Here is an 18,750-nt window from a genome sequence, read left to right as displayed (position 1 = left end):
CAAGCGAATATTCCGACTGCGAAGATCCGGCCACACACGTAGGAACAAGTATATCGATATTCGAGTTCGGGGATGGCTGGGCGAGCATTGGTGAATGTGCCGATGGTATTGCGAATCGGTATTCTGGAAATTTTGGGAGACGTGGTCAACCTCCCGAATTACGGGGAGTCTAAGGTAGGGGAGGGGGTTGGCCTCGAAGCGGACGATGCGCTGTCGCACACTGCTGAGAAGCAAGAATTCCTTTTTATCAGTCTGCGTCCACGCAGTTACTGGTCGGTCAAAAAGGTCATTAACATAAGGCGGCTAGAAAGGGATGAAAGAGTGACGATGCGGCGGATAGGATGCCCCCGTTGGGTTGGCGCAGGAAAAGATGTGAGATGGAAAAGAAGGTGGTGATGGATGGTCAGGTACGAAATGAGCAGCCAGAGCCTGCGACAGCTGCAACGGAACGGAAACAGGCAGAACAACGATGGATGGGGCTTAGTCCTTGCCTCATCTGATGTGGATGTGGATATGTTAACGTTAGGTTGTTTCTTACAGTGGCCTTAGTGACCTTCTCGCCCATATTCTATTGCTCGTTGTCTTCTACTAACTCATAGCCTGACCAGGAACATATGTAGGTTTTCTTCTGGATTCTGGATGTTTCAACCAATCGAAGTGTGAGTCTTGCTGTGCCCCTGGGCAGCCAGCACCCGACCCTGGACAATTATTAGGGGTTCCGCCCAGGCCAGCCTCGGGTACGGGTAGGTACCTACATTTTTTTTTTAAGAATACCGCGTATTGAGTATCTGTTAGCTGCGATAGAATACCAACTTCCCTGCATCTCTGAAGCAAATACTAGGTACCTACTAGGGCAACATTGTACGACTAGCTAGTATCCTTATGCAGAAGCGGTATCGGAGTTGCATAAGTACAACCGCTACCAACATATGTCTCCCCTTATAGGTATGAGGCACCTAGGACGAAGGTACTGGTCTACCTCTTAGGTGCAAAATATTGTCGTCGGGACTATCACGATGTTACACAGCGAAAAGAGTATGCCAAATCGCCAATTCTATTAGAGCGCACGCTATTTACTTGCTGCCTATATGTAAATTTATGCGGTCTGTGATCACATTCTGGCTATTGTGCATTCGTTTCTGCCAAGGCTCTTTATTCAATCTCAGGAGGATGCTATTACATTAGCACGAATGGATCTTCCCTGCGTCGAGGAGTGGGGATACCCGGCGGTGGGGGACATCAGACTGGCGAGATCCATCCAATTGCCCACAGGTGTGCCCCTTTTGTGCATATGTGTTTTTGTACCTGACAGGAAGCCACTCTATCAATTTACCGAAGACAGGATCACACCCTGGGCTCAGCAAAGCCATTGGGCTTATGTTGTCACTCATTCTATCACCAAGAGAGCTTCGAATGTAGACCATACTACCTACTCAAACTCAATCATCAGGGTCGAAGGTATGAGCATCCAAATATTCAATATCCAGATGTAAAGTTTCCTGTCAACTCGAGGTACCTTAGCGAAGAATGCCACGACCCTAGATCTATGTGAATCTGGTTCGGGGTAGCCTTTCATTCCTTAGGTATGATACCTACTACCAGGTTCCACAGTTCGCATATAAACGTAGAAATTAACTATACAACGATGAACATTAAATGGCTATAAATTGAGTTAGACCTCTGTGGTTTTACCATCATGCACTGTCGAACACCAAGCCTCGCGTCTTTTGCTAGAAGCTATGAGGAAAGGACAATAACACCTAACGTTTGTCAGAACACCTACTAAACTACCAACCTACCTAGGTACATACCTAAGTAGGTAGGTAGTGAATCTACTTACTATTACCAATCATATAGTCTAAAACAGAGATGCTGATATTGACTGCTAGGTAATTACTTGGGTAGTATGATCCAGTTATTTCTCATTGGATAACAGGTATCGTTTCATGTTTCTCGGGCGCTAACATCGTCAACCAACGGCCTACGCACGCTAAGTTTAGGGCGCTGGGTCGATAGATAACTTCTACGGAAGGTAATCTTTTTCTTACCCCACCGACAAGGCATAGGTAGTAGGTAGAAATCCAGGCTCTAGGTTGGCAGGGTGGAAGAGGAAAGGGGCGAGAGCTTGGCGCTATACGCAGCGGTCTGTTCGTTTATTCACGTCCAAAAATGGATGTATCCGTAGGCTCTGTACGATTGACATGAATGAGGATGAGGATGAAGGTTAGGGTATACTAATCAGGCGAGTACAGGTGTAGAGAAGCAGTGGTCTAGGTTGATTCTCATAATCAAGAACGTATGTGTATACTTCATTTGATCGGCACTCGTTTGAACGCAACCCGGTTGATTTTTTACTCTCATTCACATTACCGAACTCCCATTTTGCAGTAGAGTTTTGCGAGTATACTAAGGTCTTGTAGGTGTCTCTGACCAACGAATCTTCTAGTCTATAGCTGCTCTTACGATTCAACAGTATGATAATTATCCCCAAGATTCCAATATGCACAAAGAACACATGCTAGCTGCCTACTGGAGTTATACTAGGTACTATGAGTTTTTCTTGCCAGAATATGTACTGACATATGTAGATAGACAGTCCATGACATCCTTGTTGATGCTGCGGGACAAAGTTCAAAAGGCAGGTAGTAGGTAAATCTGTGTGTTTTGGTAACACAGACTGGTTGTGCTAATTGAGATTGCGAGAGCCGAGACGATGAAGATCAGTGAGAATAAGGTGACGTCCGATGAAGACTGTTACAAATCATGAGTTGCAGATACAGCACCCTGCTACCCGGGAGACGATATCGATGTTTCGATCCCAAGCAAGACCTTCGCAGGCAGCCACGTGCAGAGTCACGCGTGGTATTTCTAGTGGCCTTCATAGAAGAACCTACTTTAGGTACCTAGGTAGGACTTTAGGTATAACCCGACGTTGATATGTACCTTGACAGTACAGCATGAGCTTCGTGTTGTTGCTTGTCTACTCTCTTCGGCTTGGTGGGTGGTTGGCCAGAAATGAGATTTCGATTTTAGAACGGGAGCATTAGACAACGTACGGTTGGTACCTCATGAATGAGTTGAGGACATTTGGACTCACTTACGGATCTGGCAGAGTATCAACTCACTACAGTGGCATCAAAATTAATAGGTCATAATTCTTGAGTAGTATCACATTCGAAGACCCGAAGGAAGAGCTAGATCTAATCCCATTGGGAATCCGAGCATATGAGCGTGCACCACCAGCAGTGGTTGGCTAACGTTAGTGTGTTAGGAATTCCTAATTTTTGGCTTTATCCTGGTCAGCCACACGAACCTACTAACTTACCTACCTACCTATCGTATAGACCGAAACTCTTAGGACTCGGGTTTTACTCCTCTCGTCTACTTCTACTCAGCGACTTGCAACTGAATTGATCGAGCAAGACGGTGCAAAGCCTTGACCACGCTCAATAAATCGAGCACTCGTTCGCAATGCCGGCTTAAGCTACACAGCAGAGCATGACAGCCAACTGGTCGCAACATTAGACGTCACTTCCTCCACAAGCTACCCGCACCCGCCTTTACTGCAAGCTCCTCGGGCCAACGCTAGACCTAGACTTCCGCCCAACTCGTGCTCGTCACGACAACACGCGCTCTCTGACCACAGCCAACCCACCTCGTCGAAAGCAGTATTTCGTTATCATCGGGTCGCCATGGCGCTGCGATCTGATGTCAATGGCACTTCGGCGCCTACAGCCGAGTCAAACGGAGTGGCCTTAGCGGTGCGGCCCAGGCCCAACGGCCGCTCAACGTCGAACGACGCTATTAGAAGCGACGAAGACGACCAACGACCTTTGACCGCACCGAACCGTCGCAACGGAAGCATAGCCCTCGAGACGAGAGACGACATCGAACATCACCAGCAAACGCGGCCTGCGAAGCCGTTGCTTCTTCGATCGAAGAGCGACTACGCGCCACGGCCGATAGATGAGCCTGACCCAGTAGAAGATGACATACCTGACTGGGGGGCCAGGCACGGCTTCGAGGACCATTATCAATCAGAAGACATTATATCTCAGCTGGCTAACGTGAGTTGGACTTTATTTTAATTATTTCCTGTGTGCTGGCCAGTCGGTATCGGTGGACCCTGAGTTCTTTATCATACTCGACACATGCAGGATACAGCAATACCGGCTACGGTATATGCTGTGGCACCTGAACAAAGGCACCTCGCTAGTTATCGAAGTTCGGCCGGTATCTAGGCCTTCTAGCCGCTTGATGGTGCATCGTGCTTTTTATTAATGACTACATACACACACATGACTGCAGCATTCAAGACAATGATGGATTCGCGACACGCCTGCCATTTCTCAATCTACTAAGCTAACGCTGTTTGCAGAACTGGTATATGTACTTTACCGATAAACGGCATGAAACGACAGGCAAGCCGAAGCCACCCCAATACGAACTCCAAGATTGGCGACAGAGGGACAGATTAAAGACGGTATCCGCAGCTCTCGCTGTATGCTTGAACATAGGAGTTGAACCTCCCGATCAACTCAAGACCAACCCAGGCGCAAAACTGGAAGCATGGACGGATCCGACGGTCCCCCCAATTCAGAAAGCCCTCGAAAACATTGGCAAGGCACTCCAGGCACAGTATGAAACCCTTGCGATAAGGGCACGATATAAACAGTACTTAGACCCATCTGTTGAGGAAACAAAGAAATTCTGCATCTCGTTGCGCAGAAATGCCAAAGACGAGCGCGTTCTCCTTCATTATAACGGACATGGCGTCCCCAAGCCGACCGCATCGGGCGAGATATGGGTTTTTAACAAAAACTACACCCAGTACATTCCGGTATCCCTGTACGATTTGCAACACTGGCTGCAAGCTCCTACCATCTTTGTCTGGGATTGTTCTGAAGCTGGTAATATTCTCAACAATTACCATAGATTTGTCGAGAAGCATGAAGAAGAAGAAGAAGAAGCAGCAGAGAGAGACCCAAACTACACGAAAACGAATTTTCGACCTTATATTCACCTGGCGGCCTGCGCTGTCAAAGAAAACCTCCCGACGAACCCTCTTCTACCTGCTGATCTCTTCACGGCTTGTCTTACCACCCCTATCGAGATGGCATTGTGGTTTTTTGTTCTACAAAATCCTTTGAAGACGAAAGTCAGCCCAGAACGAGCAAAAAAGCTACCTGGTCGACTTCAAGAGCGGCGAACACCGTTAGGTGAACTTAATTGGATTTTCACCGCAATCACAGATAGCATCGCATGGACGACCTTACCGCGTGATCTTTTCCGCAAGTTCTTCCGACAGGACCTCATGGTAGCAGCTTTGTTCCGCAACTTTTTGCTAGCTCAGCGTGTCATGACTGTCTATGGCTGTCATCCTCAGTCGTACCCTAAGCTTCCCGATACCCATCAGCATCCATTATGGGAAACTTGGGATCTAGCCGTAGATATGGCACTATCTCAGCTCCCCGCGTTGGAAAAGAAGGAAAGCGAAGGGTATGACTACGAGTATCAGAATTCGAGCTTCTTCACAGAACAGCTTACAGCTTTCGATGTTTATCTCACAAGGGGCGATGCGATGGCTCAAAAGTCGCCTGATCAGTTACCTGTTGTACTACAGGTTCTGCTCAGTCAACAACATCGTGTGCGAGCTCTTATCTTGCTTGGTCGGTTCCTTGATCTGGGCCCATGGTCTGTTCAGCTCGCTCTCAGTATAGGCATCTTCCCGTATGTTTTGAAGCTTTTACAATCTGCTGCGGCTGAGTTGAAGCCTGTTATGGTTTTCATATGGGCACGTCTTATTGCAGTCGACCTCTCTTGTCAGCAGGATCTCATCAAAGATAGCGGCTACAGCTACTTCGCACAAATCCTCAAACCTTCTGAGGGACTGCCTGTTGTTGACAGTGATGAACACAAGGCAATGTGTGCGTTTATCCTGGCCATGCTTTGTAAAGACTACAAGAATGGTCAGATGGTCTGTAACCAGACAGACATTATGACATACTGTTTGACCCACCTTCAGAACGAAGAGAACCCCCTTCTTCGACAATGGGCTTGTCTTTGTATAAGTCAGCTCTGGCAGGATCTTCCAGAGGCAAAATGGCGGGGCATCAGGGAAAACGCGTACGTCAAGCTGGCTTATCTCGTGAGAGACCCATGCTGTGAGGTGCGAGCCGCAATGGTTCATGCCATGACCACGTTTCTTGGCATTCCTGATCTAACAGATGAAGTGGCTCGGATTGAGGAGTCAATTGCATGGACCATACTTGACATGGGGAATGACGGAAGCCCGATGGTTCGCAAGGAGTTTGTGGTGTTCTTGTCACATTTCGCGGTTCGCTTTGAGAGTAAGTTCTTGGTTGCAGCTTATGAGCAATTGGTTGAGGAGAAGGAGTATCTTATCTTCCCTCCCCAAGATGATGGCCAGGAGCATAAAATGGGGTTGCATTATGCAAGGCCAGAGAACCGTAACAAAGACGGCACCATCAAACCAATGGCCCACGGCCTTTCTCACAATACAGTGTATATGGCCCTATGGAAGTTGGCTCTAGTACTCAGCGTGGATCCTCACCCTGAGGTACAACGAGAAGCTACTATCGTGGTAGATTATGTCCACCACGCGCTTCTCAGCTCGAAGGTTGGCGCTCAAACGCAACTTGTTATGGCCGAGATTCAAAAACGCGCGACAAAACTGGCAAACAGACACATGCCCAATACAAGCCAACGCAACAATGCTACTGGTTCTTCCAACTCACAACCATTACCTTCTCCTGGACTATTGCGCCGAACTGCTAGCTTGCTTTTTCCCTCGTTGGTTACCAATGAAGACAAACCACGACCAACAACGCCAACACTACCTCGATCACCGTCACTCAAACTTGTTCCGAATCAAGTGGCTGTCCCACCAGAACAAAATGATCGAACCTCTTCTCAGGCGCTATATAATGTTGCTCATGAACCATATTCAGGTGCATACAAACAACGAGATTTGACGCAACCTCCTACACTCCCACTTAAGAGCAGATTCCTGGAATGGTCGATTGAATACTTCCGTGAGCCGCAGATGAAACCAAGCGAAGCAGATGAACCAGGAAGCACTGAGTACAACGAGCGGCTGTGGCGAAGAGCTCGAAACGAAACCATTTTTAGAGAAACACAACCATTAAAGCAACAAGCGGGAAGCCATAAGTGGAACAATCAGCTTGGTATCGTCAACAACGGAGCTCAGCCCGCGAAGATGACATTTCACCAGTTTGAGGATCACCTCGCTGTGGCAGACGATGGCAACACGGTTTACGTGTGGGATTGGAAGAAGCAAGGTCGGTTAAGTCGGTTCAGCAACGGGAATCCCGAGGGTTCCAAAATCAGCGATATGAAGTTTATCAACGAAGACGACCAGGCGATGCTGCTCACAGGATCATCTGATGGCGTGATCAGAGTATATCGAAACTACGAATCGGACAGAGCCATCGAGCTAGCTTCTTCATGGCGTGCCTTGACACATATGGTACCCAGCAACGTCAACTCAGGTATGGTGTTCGACTGGCAGCAGGTCACAGGGCGAGTCCTTGTTGCTGGCGATGTTCGAGTTATTCGAGTATGGTATGCGGCTTATGAGACCTGCGTCATGGATATCCCAGCGCGGTCAGGGTCTTGCGTGACTTCGCTGACATCGGATCAAATGACGGGCAACATGTTTGTTGCTGGCTTCGGAGACGGCGCTGTTCGTGTCTTCGATACGAGAAATAGACCCCAGGAATCGATGGTGCGCAAATGGAAGGACGAATCAGATCGACAATGGATCAAGAGCGTTCATATGCAGCGCGGTGGCCAGCGGGAACTCTTAAGCGCAAGCAGAAATGGCAAAGTAAAAATATGGGATATCCGCATGGACAAGCCCTTGCATTCGTTTCAGACGACGCGAGACACGCTCCGGACCGCAAGCACACATGAACATCTACCAGTCTTCGCTGTGTAAGTATTAAATTTACTTAGATTCTAGACAGCGAGCTAACTTATCGTCAGGGGCACATCGGCTCACACTGTCAAGGTGTTCAATCTTGACGGTCATGAGCTCTCAAGTGTTGAGCCTTACTCAAGCTTTCTGCAACAGAATCGTAGTTCGGCTATCTCAGCAACCGCATTTCACCCTCATCGGCCGATCCTGGGATGCGCCGCTCGAGGTGACCAGCACATTAATTTGTTCACCTGCGAGAAATCAGAATCGATGTCCTCAAGTTAGCGCCGTTGGGGTAGCTGATTCTAAGCATAGTCGATCGTACGCTCAGGATGTTGATGTGGGCATTGCCGTTGTCAGGGTTTGGGAAAGACATTTGAATATATTCTGTATAGGTTGCATATGGCATCGTTGGTGTTTTTATTTTTATTTTCATTTCACCGGCGTTCGGGGCAAGAGAAGCGAGACGATGCAGGGTTGCGAGCGAGACCTCGTTCTTCAACGGGCATGTTTCTCCAAGATCAGTGCTCTTTGCGACCTATAAAGGTAGCTTCGTTAGACGGAGGAAAGGGACATGGAAGAGCTGTATAATATCATTAATACATTGCTAATCTGAATTCTCCCAGTGCAGGAACTCTACGGCACGGACGTCTTGCTCAAGATGGATCAAGGGCAATTTGAGTATATTGAGCCTATACTCCTCCAGCCACTCGTCCACATCTCCTGATTGCTATGTTTCGTCACCGTTTAACTAATGCAGTATGCAATGGTGCTCTTCACATTAAGACCGTTAGAAGGTTAAAAATATAGTGAATGCGAGAATGATTGACTCTTTATCTTTTTCCGGCAACAAAGCCAAGTCCAGTATACGGTACTACGTGAAACTTTGTCCTCGCCACCAGTCTAACTCTGAAGCAATGTGACCAACACAGCTGTTTTCTTTTTTGAGCTCGAAAAAACCGCAAATAGTCGCAAATAATATCAACCTGAAGAGAAGAAGACTTGGTCATTTTGTCCAGCTCTGGCAGGCCCCCCTCAAGGAGGTGACAGTATTGGCTTGGGTTGTGTGGTTGCAACCGTTATGTGCTGCCCTTTGAAGCTCGGCGTGGGCATTTGGTTTATGAGCTTATACTCCATGCATCCACGAAGTCGTTGCCCCAAGACGTTGATAGGACCAAAGTCTGGCAGTCTTGTTGTGGCTGCAGCAGCCACAATCTGATGATAAGAGTGAGGTTAAAGTCGAAGTGATCTGGCTGTCTTACTTACATTAGTTTTGCGCTTTGGCTCACGGGCAGGAGTCGGATTGACGGCAATGAGCCTCATATCATCTCTCCAGTCCTACCTGATTCAATGGCTATGGTACCCGAGTACATCTAGATATTGGATGTAGCATGTATCTATCCCACTTGGGCAGCTTTTACAGATGAATATGCCAATGTCTACAGGAGGTGTGTACGTTTCTTTGCTCAAGTAGGTGCGTGGGATCTAATCGTTTCCTCACGTTCTGCAGCTTCTAAACATGCCTAGCTACCTACACCGTCACCGAAACCAAGCCACACTAGGACGTGCCCGCTTGTCGATTCTCCTAGGCCTTGTTTACTATGAGCGTATGTACCGTGGAAAATGTGAAGCCGAACTCCGGAATAAAAACATCGGTGTTAGCATCTGGTTTGCTGGGCTGCACATACTACCTACCTATGCACCCAGGGTCTTGGGATACTTTACGAGACAAGTTCAGCGGGGGATGCGTGAAGCTAAGTTTGGCTATAATTGGTTACACAGAACGTCCATGTACTAACAATGCTAGTCGATGGAAACCTAAAAAGGGCATGACCTTGGGCTATCCGTAGTCCCTGACTACTTGTGCTTGACATATCATTTGCGTATACTGTCAAATTTACCTACTCAGCCCATGCTCGCCGAGGTTGAGCTAAGTACCGACAATCAACAATACGGTAGTATTCCCTTATCACTAGCCCCCAGTTGCATTCACATGTAACCATGTACTGATGGTAAGACAAAACCCGAGAGATCCTACGACGTCGGCGGAGCCACGTCTTTGATAGCGATTACCGCACAAGTAGAAACCCACGATGCGATGGGTTTTCACTGATGGCCCTTGTGAAGTGGGCGGGTGAAGCGGGCGGGCGGGCGGCCGACTAAGCAGAAGTCGGATGCAGTTGGGCTACGGCTGAAGTTGCTGTCTGCTATGCCACATAGGTTCGGTGAGCAAGACCAGGCTGAACTCAGTAGTAGTAGGCCGGCTTCAGAGCGGGGTTGCGTGCTCAAGAAAAGGGCCGAAGCATTAACAATAACCAATTGGCCCTGTAAGGCTGCGAATAATGGTCATTTTCTATGTTGCGAGGCGCATCTTTGGTGTTGTTCAGCGAACCCAAGCAAGTGGTCAAGTTGGCAGGACAGGATAGATTATTCGGCCTAAGGTCCTGCTCAATTAGGCATAGTTTCGCGATGTGTAAGGAGGGCCCGTAAAGTTGCAAAAAGACTAGATGTTCAATCTGGCTAATAATGTAGTAGAATACTGCATATAAATAAATCCGACTTACATGATCCGGACATAAGTGTGAAGTGCAGATCCATGGGGGAACCCATGAGGGACCCTGCCCTCTATGCTTACCTACACGAGGATGCCCCACAATGACCCAGGACCAGAAGGAGGAAAAGCTGTCGCGTCTGACGAAGGAGAGGAACGAGGAAACGGATGCTATCAATGCTCGAGCATGCATTAGAACGGATCTTTGCATTCGCTAACAAATGGATCCATTAGCGGAGCCCGTTAGTTGCAGGGTTATTAGAGCAATGGATGCCTGAGACAACTAACTATCCTGTAGGTGAGGTACTGTATGCAGGTAGTATCTAATACCGAGCTCAAGTTCAACGTTGTATATCTGAAACATGACGTTGGAACTGCCCGATTGCCAACGCCACAAAACGGAATTGCTCAATGCCATAGAATGATACGAGGACAGCATTTGAAAGGGAAAGCTTCTGGGTTTCCACTTCTGCATCAACGTTAATGTGCATGGTAGCCATGATGGAACAGAGGCACCCACAATCCCCGAGTTATCCTCGAAGGTCTGCACAGCCATCAGGATCCTGCCGAGATGACTGGATCAACCGTGCTGAGCTGGCGGGTAAAGCAAAGACGCAGCAACAAGAAGGAAAGAGAAAGAAGGAAGAAGGAAGAACGAATTAGATGCACCGCAACGTCGGCCGCCTTGCTGCAGCTCCCCCGTCGAAACCACTCTCAGATGACGCTTTAGCTTCGAACGCGGCATGGAACCCTTTTCGTTAGTCTGAGAAACCTTTCTGAGGCCTTTTTTTTATCTTTCAGAAACTCTCTTCCTAGAGATCCGGTCACAAACTGTAGTTCGGGACTCTTGATGTTGATATCCAACCCTGGCACTGGCCTTGGCAGCGACTAATACGCTACGCAACGCAACGGCCGATATATGCACGTCAAAAGGTAAGTGCCGTGCCCAGTCAGAATTGGCACCTCCACCTTACTGGATACCGGCTAGCTTCAATATCGTGAACCCACAGCTGTCTCTTAAAAAGGGCCCAGGCCCAACCTTTCCCGTCCCCCCGTTCGCGAAACGGATTCCACGTTATACTTTATTGAGACCCTTCCTTCCTTCCTTAGGTCGGCTGTTGCTTCTACTCCTGCTCCGTGCGCACCTTGACTCGATTGCACCTGCTTGCTCTCCGTTTCCCTCCTGCCTCTTCCTTCTCACTCACCACCTGCTCCCTACTACCTACGACTGTGGACAAAAGCCCCATACAGTCCTACCTGCTTGTTGTTCGACTCTGTTCTGCTATTTGGACCAAAAATTCCAGCTTCTTCGTTCTCTGAGCGGCATTGAGTCGTCAACTGCTCGCTATCGCTTGTCCCCATCATCTCAGGCTTTTCTGTCTGCTCTGTGCCGCCACAGTCATTCCCAGTAAACTACTCGAGTCTCCTCTGCTCTACTCCACTCTGTTTCTTTCGCGACCATCAAACGTCAAACGCACCACCGCCTCTGAAACGACCACAATGGATTTTACCGGGCAATACAACTTCGCCAACCCTCAGCCCTATCACCAGTTTATGCCAATTCCTCCTCTTACGCCGTCACACTCCCATTCCGCCGGCTCTGATGACTTCAATGCATCCCCGCCTGTCAGTAAATGCTCTTCTCCGCGATCACCCCCCACTCTCCCGGTGCAGCCCTGCCTTAGCGTTTTCTTACCTGAGCATTACTCTATCAACCTTGGGCTTCAGATCTCAAAGGTCTTTGGTTTCTTCGCTATCGTACCTGCAGCTCGTTTATCTCATACCACTAGCGCATCTAAGCTGACGTCTAGTTTGCATCTGCACAGGAAAACTACGATGCCCTGCCTACTAGCCAAAACGATCAGTTCCAATCCTTCGATTATACACCCGCCCAAGGCTTCAACACCAATCCTCACCAGCCCACATCCGGTTTCCCTGGACCTCCGACGCCTCCGGGCCAGAACGTCTTCGCTTCCCAAGTTCAAGTTCACCAACAGCAAGGAGGCTCGATGAGGAACGGCTCACCCGATGAACAATCAATCGCCCGTGGAGGCAGCGAAGAGGATGAGAATTTGACTCCTGCCCAATCTCGAAGAAAAGCACAGAACCGCGCTGCGTAAGTTTATCCTGCGCTTTTGTCTTGATGCAGATGTTCAGCAGTCGGAACCCTTTATTGCACGGTTGCCATTGTTTTGATACACAACTGCCATGAACCAGTTGCTCTCAGTTGTTCATTCAGCTAACATACTCTCTACAGGCAGCGTGCCTTCCGTGAGAGGAAGGAAAGGCATGTCAAAGATCTAGAGGCGAAGCTTGCGGGCCTTGAGGCTGCGCAGCAGCAATCGTCTATCGAGAATGAGCGGCTGAAACGCGATCTTCAGAAAATGTCCACCGAGAATGAGATCCTACGTGCTACGTCGCACGTGGGCCATGGTTCCATCTCCCCCGAGCCTGCAACGGGACCGTTGCGCTTCAAGCCCACAGATTTCTACTCCAACGTCCTGCAAAATCACACGAATAAATCACCCTCTCACCGCATCGTTACCTCCGATGATGGCGAACGTCTTCTCGCTGCAGGCGCCACGTGGGACTTTATCATTTCTCACGAATTGTTCAAGAAAGGTCTGGTAGACATAGCCGACGTGAGCGAGCGCCTCAAGAATTGTGCTCGGTGCGATGGCCAAGGCCCTGTTTTCTCAGAGCGCTCAATTACCAATGCTATCGAGCAAAGCGTCGCTAGCGGCACGGATGACCTTCTATGAACAACCAACGAAGCGTAAAAGGGGCCCTTCGACAAAAACGATATATTTATATATATGGCTTTATCATGATTGACGTATATCACGTACAGGAAATCAGTGGATGATCTATGATACCCCCGCCCGTCGGGGCTTTATGGCGTGGCGTTTTGTATTCGGGATTTAACGATTTATCTAGGGGATACTATGGCTTCTCGTCAAAGATACACAGTATGTTCATGACCTAGCTGCGAGGAGTTATTAAGGGTGCTACCGAAGACTTATTTATAATTGTCAAAGTTCCCTTTGCAGATCATCTCGAGGGGATAAATCAAAACATTAAGCGCTATTCGTGTTGATCACGACTACGATAGCAGATAGTAGGTTACAGATAATGACAAGATAAATTCACAACAAGACCAAACCTCCGTTATACACAACCATACCTTAACCCCTTAGACACAGTAGCCCCCAGAGTACAAATAATACAATCCCAAGATACGCTGCAGAACTCCAGAGAGAAAGCCAAAATCCTTCGTCATGAAAATCATACCTCCCCTCCTCGTTAAACCTACTCCCTGCCAAAAGCTCTTGGGTCTCGATCTATGTAGCAATGGTTATTGCCATTTTCCTGCCCCCTTTTAGATGCCCTGGTTTGTTTCCGATTCTCCTTCAACGGATAACATTTCTATCATTTCCTTCTAACACGCGTGCCTTGTCGGTCCAAATCCTTGGAGATGCTCGGTTGAAAGACCAATGAGACAATACGAAGACTTGGTTCCTCATAACCATCAATCGACCAAGTCTCAGTATTCACTATCTAGTCCTTCTTGGTACCATTGGCTTGGGGAGTCTCGTTCTCAACATGGGGGTGCTTGATGGTAAGGCACCAGATGTCAAGATAATCGCAGATTGTGACAATGACATCAACGACGAAGCTGCCATAAACACCGACAGCGGTTCCAAGCATCATGAACATAAAGGCAACCTGGTACACACTGTCGCCAAGAGCGCTGGGCCAGCCGACACCGAGATTTCGCTGAAAGATGGGGCCTAGAGAATCGATGACACCAAAAGCGAGGGGCAGACCCAGCACATTCCAATAAGGGAATCGCAAGTGGACAAGATGAGCTGTGATCATCTGTCCAACACTGTAAGCGTTGACCAGACCCGCGAAGAGAGCGAATGGAATGAGATGGCATTCGCGAATCTTGGGTTGGAGGTACAGATAAGCAATGACCATAGACCAGATGCTGAAAAATGGCACGAGGCCGAGAAGAGCACCGCGGGAACGGTCCCCACGAGCACGGCGAGCGCGGATGACATTGAGAGAAGACTCGACGGTGTTGAAAACCAGCATGATACTGCCCTGAACAAGGTACCATTCGGTGAAGGTAAGATTGTAGATGAAGGAAGGGATACCGATAGTGGAAGGTACACCAATGGTATGGAACATGCTCTGTTGCCAGAAATGTGCACCGCCGACATACCCAGTAAAGATGAAAACCAGGACAATTGCAAGAACGCCTTCAACGGGCCCGTTGACAATGCCGAGAGTCAAAGTCTTAGTGTGATAAGTCTCCCAGGTCTGAACGTAGAAGGTCAAGAGAGCTGAAAAGTCAGTATCATGGTTGGAAATGCCAAAGCCAACTTACATGCGAATAGAACAGCCACCGTCTGCCAGCTTTGTCCCATGTTCTGAGAAGCGGCAAAGAGAAGGACTTCGAGAGATGTGTTACAAGCGTCTACGCCATGATCGAAGAGCTCGCCAAGAGGTCCTGATTGTCGGGTTCGTCGCCTATGTCGCCCGAATTAGCACACTTGTCTCACAGAAAAGTGAGCGATCCCTCCCCGTTCACTTACGCTTGTGTTCCGTCTACAGCGTCAAATGTTTGATACAAGAACAACCCCAAGGCCCAAGAGTAATATACCCATGAGGGACAGTCCTGGTCCAGCGTGGGAGTATACCATAGCATAGTCAGAAAGTTTGCGACGACAAAAGAAAAGCCCGTTAAGGTGATGGCGTTCGGGGCCATGCTCATGGGGAAACACTTTATAACGAAATTTGTATAAAAGGGCTTGAGAACATATTTGGAGAGCAACGAGTGGTCGACTCCGGAGTACTTGTACTCGCGGAGCGCCGGGAGCTCCTTTTGTCGTACGTAGACCATCGTGATGGCTTCACTTGTTCAGCTAAAGCCTGTTCTCTCTAGTGGTCGTGTCTTTTCGTTTGAGGATTTCGGCTGATATGCAGAGCGATCGTCCCGAATCGTGGCCTTCTTCTCGTCGAAGTGGGTAAAATCGGGCTATGTCCAATTCCGCTCTGCGTTCTGGTTGTTGATCACAGTAACGTGGTCGAACTTGAATTTCCGAAGCAAGCAAGGTTTTGCAATACACGGGCTGGCCACAGGTGTACAGTAAACAGGCGTGTTCAGAACCTATGTTTGAAAAGGTCAGAAGTTAAAATGGGGAAGCTTGAAAGTTGGCAGAAGCAGGAATGGTGAGAAAAAGATGCCAGCAGGTCGAAAAGTGGACCAACGCACTGGAGGCAGGAGGGGAAGGGGGACGAGATGATGAAGATTAGGTTGCTATCCAATATCTTGAGCTAACGCTCATGGACAAGTGTGACGCACCTGGGCCGGTGTCATAAGTACTGCAACTCTTAACAGCCACCTGGACAAAAACACGTACGCGTGAATTCAAGCTTTTGGATGTTCCTGTCTCACTGTTTGATGTGAAATTGGTTTAGATAAGATCCCTTAGCGAAGATCGGGGCCCCTGGTCGAACGTCATTGGGCCCACCCACACAACACACCTTTACGAATCTTGTCTTCTCAGGTCGTCATCCTCTAATACCGCGTAGACGTGGCTGATCAATGTCTCGTCTTTGACATGTGCCATTGCGGCTTTGCGCCAGCTGCATGTCGATATCCCGTGACAGGTTCCTTGCGACAACTCCCACATGGATACAACTTATCGTAGCAAGCAAACACAGATAGGGATCAGAATCAACCAAGTCATAATGGCAGTAAGTTTTTGAGACTACATCTGCTCTAATGATGTCAATCATGCAATTGCAAACAGTATTTTATAATTGGTCTTCTTCATTCAATCGTCAATTACGACTACCGAAGGCAGTAAAACGTCCTTGTCCCAGATGCTGTACTGCTGCTATGCGAGCCGATCAAAGTACATGTATTTGACACTTCGTGTCCTTCGAGGCATATGCGTCGCCGGCCATATCGCAGATACCTTGTCAGTCAACCCAAAAGACATCCAACCTTCCTGCCCTGCAATGGCTAACACAAGGTCACCATCTGCCTACGTCTTTCCAGAAACTATACCATGCTGACATGTATAGTGCATTATATAAGTGATAGTTCATACTCCCACCTTCCGCGTCCTTTCAAATCAACTGTTCAGTACTTGACGGCTTGAGCTGCTGGAGTACGGCCCCCGTCGCAGTTCTGCCGTTCCTCTTCCATAAACCGCTGTACGTTCACATGTGCCATGTTGAACAATGGACGAGCATGTTCCGCCACTGTCATGCGATTGGCATCGTCGATGCTCATCGGGTGGTGAAAGTCGCCTTTCTTGGAAGGACGCCCATCTCCAATTGCGCCAAATTCGCCCTTCCCCTTGGGTGGCTGAAGTTGCATGGCAATCTCATCAGGTGAAGCCAGGAGGAAGTCAGCTCCACTATACCAAGCGCGGTTAACCACTTCATTGCGAGTCTCAATATCTTCTGTATTCCAGAGTCGAGGTCCTCGTGTATATCGAATCCGACTGTTCTCACGTGATGACGCCCAGCAATCAGATATCAGAGTAGGCCCCCAGGACCCAGAGGACGCCATGTGTGAAGGTTGCATTGTTCTCTCGGTTGTGTAGCTGGTGAAAGCACTGGCTCGAGCATTTTCCTTGCTGACACCCGAGTTCTCGGTGAAGTCTACAGCTATTGTGGACACGGGCAGAGGAGGCTTGGACACCGATGAAGGCATCGTCTCGAAGGGGGTTAACTTCTGCATTTGGCCTATGGTGTTGGTGCCTGCTTGTTGTAGAGTCTGCCGGGTAATAACAAGAACATCGTCTTCCTCTTCTTCCTGGCTAGAATCCTGGGCAGAGTTGTTAGTGTGCAGTGCCTTGAAGGTGGATTCAAAGGTAGATGGGCGGTACTGTCGTTGACCAGGAGGTCCAGCAGTCAGTGGCAGTGGCGCGCCTGACGAGACAGTACGTGTGGCCGATCCAAGGTTGTTGGGAATAAGGTTGGGATTGCTTCCAACTGCGCGATCAAAGCTCTCCGGGGCCGCAGACGGGAGACCAGGCAGCTTGTCGTCGTGGCTGTTCCAGATCACATGCTCGACGGACCTCCCAAGGAGCTGAGTCTCTATTCGGGGAGTATGTAAGATGCTGGGTGGATCGGTGTTGTACTTGAATGCCTTAGGAAGACCAGCAGAGCAGCTGGCTGGGGTAAATGGTTCGTCGCTACGCGTTGTTGACTTCAAGCCCAGAGCCGGCTTGATTCCTCGAAGAAGGGCCTTCTGAGCTCGCTTCTGGTTCGGATTCGGGTAAGAAGCCAAATTGTGAAGAGACTTCACTGTCATGTTTAGCAGCGGGTCCATGCCAGGCTCGCAATCATCGTCGCTTTCCTCGCTTGGGTCAACATCCGTGAATGCTTCTTGTTCAGTCTCTGAAAAGAGGGAGGCAAGCGGTGATGGGGTTGCTGAAGATCCGACTCGGTGAACTTGCGCAGACATGTTGACACATCCGTGGTCGGTGTCGGGCATAGGAGTAGACGGTCCTTCGTATTGTGTCTGTGGATTGTACTGTTGAAGGGAAGAAGATCGAGTCCCGGTCTTAATAGGCAGGGTTGCAAGGACAGACTTGGGCAGGAGAGATAGTCCCGCCGCAGGAAGACCGGCGGGCCACTTGAGGGAGCGGCCTCGGCGAGCTGGTGGTTGCAGTGGCTGAGAAGTACTGGGGTTGTACGGGGTGCCAGCTGTAGTGTAAGTGACCTTTGAAGCTGAAGATGGGGCGGTTGGAGTGGAAGAGGTGATGCTGACTGGAGAGGACAGGGCTTCCATGATTGAGTCGGATTGATACATCCTGTCCGTCAGAGATGATAAGGACGATTGAGATCCCTGAAATCTAAGGAAGGTGCCGGTTAGATTGGGTTGCTAGATTGTCCAAAGTCGCCGGTGTATCGGGCTTTCTGAGCAAGCCTGGGAAGAACAAGGGCAAATATCTCTTTAGAAAAGAAGGAAAGGAGGGCTACTCGATGTGAACGTGAATATGTTCGAAGTGCAAGATACTGGGATGGAACGAATGATTGCGATCTCAAGCCTTCGCCATTGCTGAAAACAATGATCGTAGTTCAATGATAGAAGAATTCGGTGTGATAGAAAGACAGTGGGAAGATCGAGGAGGTAAGAGATTGATGCGAGTGTGAAGAAGAAGTGTACCAATCAAGGCGGAAGGTGACGTGCAAGTCAAGTGAACGGAGG

The 18,750-nt window shown here is 48.9% G+C and overlaps 4 protein-coding genes across 4 annotated transcripts; 2 read left to right on the top strand and 2 right to left on the bottom strand.

Moving 5' to 3' along the window:
• Positions 1–3,320: 3,320 nt before the first annotated feature.
• On the top strand, positions 3,321–8,740 carry B0J16DRAFT_341911 (raptor N-terminal caspase like domain-containing protein). The gene is made up of 3 exons (XM_046127860.1): positions 3,321–4,067; positions 4,379–7,977; positions 8,029–8,740. Exons 1-3 carry the CDS (start codon positions 3,693–3,695, stop codon positions 8,243–8,245), a joined length of 4,191 nt encoding a protein of 1,396 aa, XP_045983161.1. The 5' UTR covers positions 3,321–3,692; the 3' UTR covers positions 8,246–8,740.
• A 2,838-nt stretch (positions 8,741–11,578) lies between these two features.
• Positions 11,579–13,666, top strand: B0J16DRAFT_341908 (uncharacterized protein). Its single transcript, XM_046127859.1, has 3 exons — positions 11,579–12,137; positions 12,338–12,627; positions 12,769–13,666. The coding sequence occupies exons 1-3, from the start codon at positions 12,012–12,014 to the stop codon at positions 13,271–13,273; spliced, it is 921 nt and encodes a 306-aa protein (XP_045983160.1). The 5' UTR covers positions 11,579–12,011; the 3' UTR covers positions 13,274–13,666.
• Positions 13,667–14,069: 403 nt separating this feature from the next.
• Positions 14,070–15,420, bottom strand: B0J16DRAFT_320302 (uncharacterized protein; the record flags this gene model as incomplete). The annotated part of the gene is made up of 3 exons (XM_046125562.1): positions 14,070–14,860; positions 14,905–15,047; positions 15,113–15,420. 3 exons carry the CDS (start codon positions 15,418–15,420, stop codon positions 14,070–14,072), a joined length of 1,242 nt encoding a protein of 413 aa, XP_045983159.1.
• A 1,248-nt stretch (positions 15,421–16,668) lies between these two features.
• Positions 16,669–18,351, bottom strand: B0J16DRAFT_267696 (uncharacterized protein; the record flags this gene model as incomplete). The annotated part of the gene is made up of 1 exon (XM_046123454.1): positions 16,669–18,351. One exon carries the CDS (start codon positions 18,349–18,351, stop codon positions 16,669–16,671), a length of 1,683 nt encoding a protein of 560 aa, XP_045983158.1.
• Between the last annotated feature and the right edge of the window lie 399 nt (positions 18,352–18,750).

Source organism: Fusarium flagelliforme, assembly GCF_020744385.1.
Source record: "Fusarium flagelliforme strain FIESC 12 MPI-CAGE-AA-0113 chromosome Unknown B0J16scaffold_4, whole genome shotgun sequence".
Taxonomy (NCBI): Eukaryota; Fungi; Ascomycota; class Sordariomycetes; order Hypocreales; family Nectriaceae; genus Fusarium; species Fusarium flagelliforme.
Note: the sequence above shows the minus strand (reverse complement) of the source record. Positions and strands in the feature narration are given on the sequence as shown.